This window comes from Elephas maximus, chromosome 8 (assembly GCF_024166365.1).
Source record: "Elephas maximus indicus isolate mEleMax1 chromosome 8, mEleMax1 primary haplotype, whole genome shotgun sequence".
NCBI classification, from domain to species: domain Eukaryota; kingdom Metazoa; phylum Chordata; class Mammalia; order Proboscidea; family Elephantidae; genus Elephas; species Elephas maximus.
Window position 1 is genome coordinate 44,076,807 of NC_064826.1, and position 12,134 is coordinate 44,088,940.

General features: G+C 37.4%; 2 protein-coding genes across 5 annotated transcripts in view; one reads left to right on the forward strand and one right to left on the reverse strand.

Annotated features, from left to right (window-relative positions):
• On the forward strand, positions 1-7,457 carry EFCAB10 (EF-hand calcium binding domain 10). 2 transcript variants are annotated; one of them, XM_049894489.1, is made up of 4 exons: positions 1-165; positions 2,627-2,791; positions 2,906-2,993; positions 7,382-7,457. In XM_049894489.1, the coding sequence occupies exons 1-4, from the start codon at positions 57-59 to the stop codon at positions 7,416-7,418; spliced, it is 399 nt and encodes a 132-aa protein (XP_049750446.1). In that variant the 5' UTR covers positions 1-56; the 3' UTR covers positions 7,419-7,457. The 2 variants fall into 2 exon arrangements, with proteins under 2 accessions (XP_049750446.1, XP_049750447.1); XM_049894490.1 differs by lacking the exon at positions 2,627-2,791.
• RINT1 (RAD50 interactor 1) overlaps positions 6,830-12,134 on the reverse strand; it is a 22,768-nt gene continuing 17,463 nt past the window's right edge. For all 3 annotated transcript variants that reach the window (XM_049894477.1, XM_049894475.1, XM_049894478.1), the window contains 4 exons: positions 10,144-10,358; positions 9,149-9,329; positions 8,953-9,071; positions 6,830-7,766 (listed from right to left, as the gene is read on the reverse strand). In XM_049894477.1, the coding sequence (XP_049750434.1) occupies positions 7,574-7,766; positions 8,953-9,071; positions 9,149-9,329; positions 10,144-10,358 (708 nt within the window). In that variant the 3' untranslated portion in view covers positions 6,830-7,573. The remainder of the gene's footprint in view (positions 7,767-8,952; positions 9,072-9,148; positions 9,330-10,143; positions 10,359-12,134) is intronic.

Below are 12,134 nucleotides of genomic sequence, written 5' to 3' on the forward strand. Positions count from 1 at the left end.
GGCGCCTGAGTGAAGGCGAAGGGTCTGGTCGCCTAGCGACAGACCCACGCGGAGCCATGGAGCCCAGCCGCAACCGGGAACGCGAGGCCAGGGAATATTTGGAAAAACATAAGATCATGGAGTTCCTGAACCTGCTCACCAGCGCACTCCTCTTTTTCCGTCCGGGTAAGGGTCTCGCCTACCACTCGGCTTTGTGTCCCACCTGCCTCCATACACGGTACAGCCTCGCCTCCACGCCCGCGACTCTCCCGTATACATCCACCTGGACACACTCACACACTCGTGCCTCTCGGCTCTTTGAGTTCTCCTGCTGCTAACGGACTAAATTACACAAATACTTTTTGAATGACCTGGTTGTGCCATCCACAAGCCAGGTGCTTCGGGACTTGAGCAGATGGCAGGATCATAGCAGTGGGAGGATCTGGTGTCAGGCGCCTGGTTCCACCCCTTAAAAAAAGGCAGTTTTTGTCTCCTCTCTAGAAAATCGGAGTAATAATAGTACCGATCTCATGGGAACGTGGGGAAGATTAAATGAACCGTCCTTATACTTGGCAAGAAACGTGCCTGCGGTACATATAGCGACCATGATCTTTTTCAGATTCTGAGGTTGGTTGGAAAGCTGCTGTACCACTTGGTAGTGCATGCTGCCACCAGGCAGAGGCCTTTATGACTGTTTGAAACCGAAGAAATGAGTGTGTACTGCAAATTACTGTTTTTACAGGGTATTGTATGAGGCGTCTGGATTTTTGGTAGGAAAAATAGAATTTTAAAAAATTTTTGTGTGTTAGACGTATGCACCAATAGACCTGGGTGGGGACTCTGGGGTATAATTAGTGGTACTTCATGTGTACCACTAAGCACTTAAGCGTAGGCTTGTGGGAGGGGACAAGAAAAAAAAAATCTATACTACCTGCCAAAATTTTAGACACATTTCATGATTCAGCATGCTTCCATTAATGAAAACATACGGAGGCAACAAAAAATTTAAAGCAGAAAATAACTGGTCACCAAAGGGTTAAGAATTTTTAATCTGGTAGGGGAAGTAAACAATTGATAGACTAAGAGGGCCATTTTCAGGAGGCAGCTTTTCCTGACATTTTTTACACGTCTGAATCCTTTACAAAGTTTAAATCATTTCATAATCTTTGTGTGATGTGTGATAAAAGTTATGTTAAGGTGATAATTTCATTTTAAATCACCTGGATGGCGAAAGCGTTTGCCATTGACTACTAAACTAAAGGTTGATGGTTGAACCCACGCAGCGGTGCCAAAAGAAAGATCTGGCAATCTGCTTCCATAAAGATTTCCTGTTGCTCCCCCCCCACCCCCAGTATATTACAGCTAATGGCAACTACATGTGTTATAGAGTAAAACTGCTCCACAGGGTTTTCTTGGGTGTATTCTTTTTTCATATATAATTTATTTTGTTGTTGTTGAGAATATACACAGCAGAACATGCACCAATTCAATAATTTCTACATGTACAATTCAGCGACATTGATTACATTCTTCAAGTTGTGCAACCACTTTCACCCTCCTTTTCTGAGTTGTTCTTCCCCCATTAACATAAACTCAGTGCCCCCTAAGTTTCCTGTCTAATCTTTCAAGTTGCTGTTGTCAGTTTGATCCCACATAGATATATCTTAAAAGAACAAAATGCAAAAAAAACAAAAACCCACAACATTCTTTACTAGTTAAGCCTAAGCTATTGTTTCGTTTTAAGAAGGATTCAGGGGATATTTTTGGTTCAAGGTTTAAAGGTTATCTCAGGGCAGTAGTCTTAGGGGTTCATCTAGCCGCTGGGTCCAAAAGTCTGGAGTCCATGAGAATTTGAAATTCTTTTCTGCATTTTCCCTCTTTTGATCAGGTTCTTCTATAGAATCTTTGATAAAAAAATATTCAGCAACGGTAACTGGGCACTATCCAGTTCTTCTGGTCTCATGGCAAAGGAGGCAGCTGTTCATGGAGGCAATTAGTCACACATTCCATGTCCTCCTCCTATTCCTGACTCTCCTTCTTCCTCTGTTGCTCCAGGTGAATAGAGGCCACTTGCAAGCTTTTAAAAGCCCAGACACCACACAGTGAACTAGGAGGTACAACAGAAGCACTAAACACATTATTCGGCCAATGTCCTATGAAACCATGACCCTAAACCTTCAAACCAAGGAACCAAATCCCATGAAATGTTTGGTTATACATAAGCAGCTTCAGCAGCTACTCTTTTTTTTTTTTTGTCATTGTAAATATAGCTATCACACAAATTTTGCCCGTTCAACTTTTTACAGGTATATAACTTATTGACAGCAATTAATCAGCTGTGGAACCCTACCCTTAATCAATGTAATTTTTCCATCACTGTAAACTGAAACTCAGTACTTCATAAGCAATAAAAAAAAAAAAAACTCATTGCTGTCGAGTTAATTCTGACTAGAGTGGCTGGTGGACTCAAACTGCAGACCTTTTGTTTAGCAGCTGAGCACTTAACCACTCTGCCACCAAGGCTCCCCATAAACAATAACCCCCACTAAATAACACAGGTGTTTAATAATTGTTAAATGACTAAATGACTGTTTGCCTTTGTGACATATTTTAAATTTTATATCAGAAAGAATTGTAACTTTTGCAGGAAAACCAAGAGAATATTTAATAGCTACATTGGAAAGACTGAGAATTGCCCAAGTAACAGGCGTGCCTTTTTCTTTCTTTATGGATAACAGTAATATTGTGGCTATGTTTGAGATGATGGACTCCTCAAATAGAGGCAGCATATCATTTGTACAGTATAAAGAAGGTCAGTATCTTCTAGAAATTTAGATAGTAGTTCGTGGTCATCCCATCGCTTTCTTTAGCTGAAAATAATCCTCACTTTGTAAATTTTTGTTTCTTCTCACACTCACTTTTATAGCCCTAAAGACCTTGGGTCTATGTACTGCAGATGAAGTTTTAAAAGATGATGGACATGCAATAACCTTGGAAAAATTCAGGGACGAAGTGTAAGTTTTTTTTTTGAATGCGTAATATTTTAATATGTCATGATTTTTAAGTAGAATTACTACATTTTAGAATAGAGGTTCTGTCTTAGTCATCTAGTGTTGCCATAACAGAAACACCATAAGTGGATGGCTTTAACAAAGAAAGTTGTATTTTCTCACAGTCTAGTAGGTTACAAGTCCAAATTCAGGGTGTCAGCTCCAGGGGAAGGCTTTCTGTCTTTGTCAGCTCTGGAAGAAGGTCCTTTGTCCTCTATCTTCCCCTGGTCAAGGAGCTTCTCAGGCCCAGGGACCCCGTGTCCAAAGAACACACTCTGCTCCTGGTGCTGCCTTCTTGGTGATATGAGGTCCCCAACTCTCTGCTTGCTTCCCTTTCCTTTTATCTCTTGAGAGATAAAAGGTGGTACAGACTACACCCCAGGGAAACTCCCTTTACCTTGGATCAGGGAGGCGACCTGAATAAGGGTGGTGTTACAATCCCACCCTAATCCTCTCAACATAAAATTATAATCACAAAATGGAGGACAACCACACAATACTGGGAATCATGGCCTAACCAAGTTGATACACACATTTTTGGGGTGACATAATTCAATCCATGACAGGTTCCTACCTTTAAAGAGAAATTTTTCATTCCCTTGACACTTTCAGCTGACTAGAGAGGACAAGGAGGGCTGATAATAAAGTCTCTGAGCTTGGGAAGAGGAGGGACAAAATGCTGAAGTTAGGAAGTTCCAGAGGCAGCTTCATTCTTTTCTCATGGAAAACCCCAGCAATTCTCAAAGAATGAGGTGGAAAAGCCCCAATCTGCTAGAACTACCAGAAAAGCTTTAAGCTCAATACACTAGCTTGAAAAATCTTTGTATAAAATACAGAGTAATAGAACTATTTTTCCTCTTGTTTTTTTAATTGTGCATGAGGTGCAAGTTTACGGAGCAAATTAGATTCCCGTTCCATAGTTTGTACATAAAGTGTTTCATGACCTTGGCTTCGTTCCCCACAATGTGTCAGCACTCTCCCCATTCTGCCCTGGTTTCCCTGTTTCCTTTCATCTTGATTTTCTACTCCTTCCTGCCTCCTTGGAGCTGTGGCAGTATAGTGGTTAAGCACTTGGCTGCTAGCCGAAAGGTGCACTGCAGGAGAAAGATGTGGCAGTCTGCTTCCTTAAAGATTTACACCATTGGAAACCCTGTGGGGCAGTTCTACTCTGTCCTATGGGGTTGCTGAGTCAAAATCAACTCGATGGCAACAAATTTGGTTTTTTTGTTTGTTTTCCTGCCTTCTCATCTCTGCTTTTGAGCAAATATTGCCCTTTCGATCTCTTATAATTGATTGTTCTAAGGAGCACGTTCATCTCAGGTGTTATTGTTTTTTTTTTATGGGCTTGTCTATTGTTTGACGGAAAGGTAGTCTCCCAGAACAGCTTCAGTTCCAGGTCAAAAGGATGTCTTAGGGCCATAGCCTCGGGGGTTCCTCCATTCTCTGTCAGACCAGTAAGTCTAGTCTTTTTTTAAATTTTCATCTTTTGTTCTACATTTTCCTCCTGCTCTGTTTGGCACCCTCTGTTTTAATCCCAGCAAGAGCTGTTCGTAGTGGTAGCAGGACACCATCTAGTTCTTCTGGTCTCAGGGTCAGGTAGGCTGTGGTTCATTGATCCATTACTCCTTTGGACTAATTGCTCCCTTGAGACTTTGGTTGTTTTCATTCTCTTTTGCTCCAAACTGGAAGAGACCTATAATTGTATCTTAGATGGCCACTCCCAAGCTTTTAAAACTCCAGACGTTACTCACCAAAGTAAGATATAGAACATCGTGTTTAAGAACTATGTTGTGCCAATTGTCATAGTTGTCCCCCAAGTCTATAGTCCTTTGCCTTTGAGCCTGGGAACTTGATCCGTGAGGTGTTTAGTTATGTCTAAGAGGGTTCCCTAACTGTGCCACATGTGTGTTCTATTGTCCATATTAATTTATAAGGAGCACCTACAGTTATGTATTTAGTAATTTCCACCGCCAAACCTTTCTACCATTGGTTGTGCTCCCTTATACCCTCCCTCACCTCTTGGCCTGTCTATCTATGTATCCATTTATAAATTATCATTTGTTAATACTATTGTTGCAGGATTGTCGGTGCTCTAATAGTTATTGTGTTGTCCTTTATTTCTGCATTCCTCTCAGTGTCCTCTCTTGGCTTAATCATGTTGTGCTTACTTCTCCCATATTGTGTACTGCCTTTCCCTTCTCCAATATTAACACTTGTCTACTATCTATTTTTGGAGCCCTGGTGGCATAGTAGTTAAAAGCTCAGCTGCTAACCAAAAGGTCTAATAGACTATTTGTCCTTTTGTGAATGGCTTATTTCACTTAGCATAATGTCCTACAAATTCATCCCTGTTATGTTTAGTGGATTTGTCATTATCCTTTACCATTGCATAGCATCCCATTGTGTGTATGTACCACAGTTTGCTAATCCATTCGTCTTTTGATGGGCACTTAGGTTACTTCTACCTTCTTCTACTGTGAATGCTGCTGTAATGAACATAGGTGTGCATATGTCTATTTGTGTCACAGCTCTTATTTCTTTAGGGTATATACTTAGGAGTGGGATTGCTGGATCATATGGTATTTCTATTTCTAGCTTTTCGAGAAAGCGCCATATTGTTTTCCATAGTGGTTGTACCATTTTACATTCCCACCAGCAGTGTATAAGAATTCCAATCTTCCCACAACCTCACCCTGTGCAAGTAATGTCAGGATGAAGTGGTATCTCATCGTAGTTGGGTTTGCCATCTCTCTAATTGCTAATGACCACAAGCATTTCTTCATATGTTAGCAGCCCGAATGTCTTCTTTGGTGAAGTGTCTGTTCATACCTTTTGCCCATTTTTTAATTGGACTATTTGTCTTTTGTTGTTGTTGAGCTATTGGTTTTCTATAAATTTTAGTGGTTAGACCCTTGTTCGATATGTCATAGCCAAAAATTTTTTCTCAAACTGTAGGTTGTCTTTTTACTCTTTTGTTGAGCATTAAGTGTTTAATTTTTAGATGGTCCCATTTATCTAGTTCATTTTCTTCTGTGTGTGCCCTTTTAGTTATGTTTGCTATTCTATTATGCCATATTTAGAGCCCCTAGCGCTGTCCCTATTTTTTCCTCCACAATCTTTATAGTTTTAGGTTTTATATTAGGTCTTAGATCCATTTTGAGTTAATTTTTGTGTATGGTATGAGCTATGGATTCTCAAAGACAGATACCCAATTTTGCCAGAAACATTTTTTGAAGATACTGTCCCTTCCCCATTCAATAAACTTTGGTCCTTAGTCAAAGATCAGCTGTCCATAGGTTGATAGATTTATGTCTGGGTTCTCAATTCTGTTCCATTGGTCTATATGTCTGTTATTGTACCAGTACCAGGCTGTTTTTGACTACTGTGGCTGTATAGTGTATTGGTTCCCAGATCAGGTAGTGTCAGGCCTCCTACTTTCTTTTTTAATAAAGCTTTACTTATTCAGGGCCTTTTTTCCTTCCATATAAAGTTAGTGATTAGTTTTTCCATCTCACTGAAGAATGCTATCGAGATTGCATTTTATCTATATATCGCTTGGGTAAAGTAATGGAATTTATCTCAAAATATTTCCTCAAAATTATCTAGTGCAAAGTAAATGTTTATCAGTAATGCAGGTTGCATGCCAGCATAACCTAGAAACGTAGATTTGAGGTGTTAGAGCATGAAAAGTACTAACTAAATGCTAAGTCAGGAAAAAAAATTACTGAATTAAATTTGACAGTTATATAAAGCCTTCAGTTAATCTAGCTCAATTTGTTTAAAAGTTTTACTCTGAGGATTTATTAATCAAGAAATCATTAATACAGCCCAAGACCAAGGAAAAGTTAGAAGAAGAAGAAAGTTTAAGATTCTCACCTTATCATCAGTTACATAAATATGAAACAAAAAATGTTAAATTACATTCCCTACCCCAGGGGAAAGAGTGAGACAGAGTGCTCTAGCCTGAAATGTTTCATCCTGAAAGAAAAAGCTGCCCACTGCCACTGGAATGGAACTAGGAAGTATTTTAAATGGAAGGACATTTGTGGAAAATGAAGGCCGATCCTACCTTAGTCACCATTTCACAGTGTGTTTCTTATGGAAGTACAGTGAACTCCCAGGAACCTGGATTATAAACATGCATTCTAATTTTTTTTTTTTTAAGTTTATTCACTATGTTTGACTATCCACAGCAGTCTCTTCCCTTGATTAGCACGGGATATTGAAAGTCAGTCACAATTTATTACCTCTGCTCTTGTATTTTCTTCAACGGACACATCGGCATTTATATTTGTAAATGGAATTACTGAGTTTTCATAGTTTCTGAATATTATGTTTTTTTTTTTCCTTAGGGAAAAGAGGTTTCGAGCTATATGGTCACCATTTTAATAACACCTGAAGTCCAAGATAATAAATGATTCTGTAAAGTTTTCAGTTGTCCAGTTTCATTAATTACAGACAGTCATCACATAACTTGAAATCCAGTTGGCGTCCTCTTTGTTAAAGAAAAAAATTCTCAAAAAGCTTTTCTTAAAAAACTTGTATCATTTTCCAGTATTAGGCCAATTTGCTCTCAAATTAAGTAGAATCTCTACATCTTGTTGAGCCAGTTTGTAAATTCCAACTTCATTTAATGCCGCTGTGGCAGGAGGTTGCCCAGAAGCTGATTGCAGTACATCTTTCAGCAGTAGGGCAGAACCAATGTTCAAATTCAAGATGATACAAGCTTCTTTTATACTGTTTAAAGAAAAAAAAAGGAGGGAAATGAGATCTCTGTTATCTATATCATCCCTATTAACCTGTAACAACTTTTATTTTGACAAAGTGAATACTTCCCTATACTGATAGTCCCCATGTCCTCTATAAAGACTACTCATGGATCTATTATTTGGCTTTTTTAACATGGTAAGGCTATTTATATGTAGGGTTTATATTCCACTAGGGTACTGTAAGATAATAACCAGTAATCACTTGCTGTCAAGTGGATCCTGACTCATGGTGACTGCATGTGTGTCAGAATAGAACGGACACACATAGGGTCTTCAATTTACTGATTTTCCCAAAGTAGACTGCCAGGCCTTTCTTCTGAGGCACCTCTGGATAGACTCAAACCACCAACCTTTCAGTTAGCAGCCAAACTCCTTAACGGTTTGTACTACTCAGGGACATCTGTTTTCAATATGCATATATTACTATTTGACATCAACAGTCTATGTAACGTAGCTAAGACTTTAAGTAAATTAGGATATGGGAAAAGAGAGTTAATTAAGGGATAAAATGAAAGAAATAGCAGAAAGGTAGAATACTGAAATAAAAAAAAAATTCAGGAATAGTCAAATATCTTACTGAAATGAGCAAAAATGATCTTTCATTTTATACTATGCTTAAAAGAAATACTTAAAAGAAACTCCCTAAATAATTTAAATTTTAAACCAACAAAATCAGTAAAAAACTTCTAAGAATTATTCTTACGTAAATTTATAGTTGGAAAGTAATATAAAATGTTTAAGAAAAAAAATTTCTTCCAGGCCTGGCCTATTTTAATAGTTAACTAAATATATTTGTAATTTCTTATATTTGTGGAATATGGCAGAACTATATTTGCTTTCATTTTCTATTTTATCCCCTAGTAATAAGCAAATAGGAGCATTAAACCAAATGCTAAAAAGCAAGACCTGAGGTGTAATTTACACCTACTCTGGTAAACTCTTGAGCTCAACAGTCACATTTTATACTGGTTTGGTTTCCCAACTGCGTTCAGCATCGTGCTCTCAGCATACAGTAGATGTACAATGTTTTAAATTTTTAATTGATCCTGTACCTATTCCACCAAACATCATTGGGACCCTAAAGTTATTTAAAAAAGGAGTCGACTTCCTTTAACAATTTGATGCATCAATTAATAGTTAAATATTGAGCTTACTGCTTAAAATAATTTTCTGGTCTCTTGCAATAGTGGGAAAACAAAGGGAAAAGATTCCGAGTCATATCAAACTGCAACTGAGCTGCTCCTCCTTCATTGAAGTGATTAGCAAGAATGATCTGAAATGAAGGATAATTCATGATATAACAATTGCCTTTATCATCACAGTCCAATGATACCATCTACTCTTACTTACTTCTTGATAGATGTATATATCCAGCTTCTCTACAAGCATTTGCCAAAAAATTTTAAATAAGGAGAAGCAAAGCTGTTGCTCCAACTGAAGTAAGCGGTCTCGTAATATAAGCAGTAATGGGCAAGCTGAACTGGACAGGGACATTACTGCCTGCTCTGACTGAGACGGCAAGGACAACCATCTGGAAAAGCAAGAACGGCATAGCTTGGAGCACAAGAAGTTTTACCATGAAATTTCTCATCATCTCATATTTCTAAAGATTTAACAAATCATTTCAAATTTTCAGAAGTGCAGTGTGTTTAAATAGTCCTGGTATATTTTAGATAAGAAAAAAAGTACAACCCAACTTTAAAAGCTCTATCAGAAAATAAGTGTATTCATATTTAAACTTTAGCTCTCAATACTCTTTACTTAATATGACGATAAAGAAAACATTTCAAAAAATAGTCACTCAAATTTTATATGGTTTACAGATGTAATTACAAAACAGCTAAAATGTAAAATGTATTAGCATTTAAGACACCAGCCAATTCAATGGGGATTAATAACACTTCCAAACTTATTGTAAGTACTCTGTGGCAGGGACTGTGCTAGGACAAACAGACATTGTTTGCTCTCAAGGACTCAAAGTCTAGTAAAGGTAAAAGGTGTCCCAAGGGGATCATGGTAGTGGAATAAATGGTACTATGCAAGCAGACACAGTACTACAGGAGAACCTTACTGTGTAAAATGGGTGATGGGCTAGTCCATTCAACCCAGACCACACACCACCTCTCTATATTTACAAACATATCTGAAGGTTAAATTAATCAGCTTATTCTGATTAAGAAGGTCTGAAAGAACATATTTTAGAAAGATTTCCATCAAAAACAGTAAAAGTTCAGAGTACAAGAGGCCAAACCCTGTCCTACCTAGAAACTCAGAAATTTGATTGCATGCATCATCCATCTTTCACCAAACTAGAGTTGACTTAAAGAAAAATACAGAGGATTCACCTTTCTTTTTTATACAATTTTGCAGCATCCTTAACTTCTCTAAAAACATGGTCTACTTGACGGGTCAACATGTCATGCTTTAAACGCTCTAAAAGGTTAATCATGTCATCAAAGACAGAACTCTCCATAGAGGCTAGTTGTCCCAGCTGCAATTTACTGAGTGTATTACTCTCTGCACAGACCTCCAGTGCTGCCTGCTGAAGTTGCAGAAAGAACTGCAAGCAAAAATATGTTAACACATTTATTAATACATTTTTTTCACAGCTTGAGATATAATTCACATAATACAATTTACCCATTTAAAGTGTACAATTTAATGGCTTTTAATACATTTAGTGTTGTGCATCCATGATGACAGTCCATTTTAGAACATTTTAATTACCCCCTAAAAAAACCCCACATGCCTTCATCACCTTTCAACCCCCTTACCCACACCCTTCCCCAGCCCTAGGCAACCACTATTCTACTTTTGTCTCTATAGATTTGCCTATTCTGGACATTTCATATAAATGAAATCATAACATGTGGCCTTTTGTGCCTGGCTTCTTTAACTCAGCATAATGTTTTCAAAGTTCATCTATGTTGTATGGATCAGTATTTCATTCCTTTTTAATTGCTGAATATTTCATTGTATAGATATGGCACATTTTATGTATCTATTCTTTGTTGAGGGACATTTGGGTTGTTTCTACTTCACTGTTATAAACATCCATGTACAAATTTTTATGTGGACACGGAGAAGCTCCTAGTCCAGGGGACGATTGATGAGAAGGACCTTCCTCCAGAACTGACAGAGAAAGCCTTCCCCTGGAGCTGATGCCCAGAATTTGTACTTCTAGTCTACTAGACTGTAAGAAAATAAATTTCTTTGTTAAAGCCAAAAAAAAAAAAATTTTTTTTTTCTTTTTGTGTGGACATATGTTTTCAACTCTTAGATCTATATCTACGAGAATTGCTGTGTTGTATGGTAACTCTGTGTTGAACTGTTTACATGCTACACAGTACATGTTACCTGACCCAAGGTTTTGATCTTTAGAGTTATTTTAAAATATATCTTCTAATATAAGGAACAAAGAGCCCTGGTGGCATAGTGGTTAAGCAATCAGCTAATAACTGAAAGGTTGGCAGTTTGAACCCCCCAGCTTCTCCCTGGGATAAAGATGTGGCAGTTTGCTTCCTTAAAGATTTATAGCCTTGGAAACTCTATGGGCAGTTCCACTCTGTTCTACAGGTTCTCTGAGTCGGAATCGACTCAACAGTAATGGGTTTGGTTTGGTGGTTTTAATATAAGGAACTAGTTAAATTTTTTAGATGTGATAATGATATTGTGGTTATGTTTTTTAAAAAAGTTCTTTTCTCTCAGAAATACTGAAATATTTACTATGAATATGCTATCTGAGATCGACTTAAAAACAATCAAGTGTAGGGGGTAGAGGAGAGTTTAAATGAAACAAAACTGGCGTATGAAGCAGGGTGGTGGCCACACGGGGGTTCATTTTACTATTCTATTTACTTTTGTATATGTTTGAAAAGAAATAAAATGTTAAATTTTTTTTTAATATATAATTAAAAATTTTTAAATAATATTTATGGGTTTTGTTACGATTCTTCATAGTATCTATCATGTTTTAAGGTATGAAATAATGTTACTCTTTTATTTTCCTTAAAGTCCTGGCTCTTCTTGATTTTGACACCATTATTTAATCTTAACTTTTTCTGTGATGGCAGTAACCCACGTAAAGTATGTTCCTTGAGTACAAAGTCAAAAGAGGAAGGGATTCATTCTATAAACAATTATTTCATAAAAGGCTTTCTTTTCCAATGATTATGTACATTAAAATCCCAGGATTACTTAACCAATGGGTTTTCTGATTAAGAAGAATGTGTACTTCAGCCACACCTAAATTTGATATCGTTATGATCCTGCGTAATATGTGTATTTTTTTCTTGAGATAGATTTAATGTTTTAAAAGGTAAGTAAAATAGTTCTA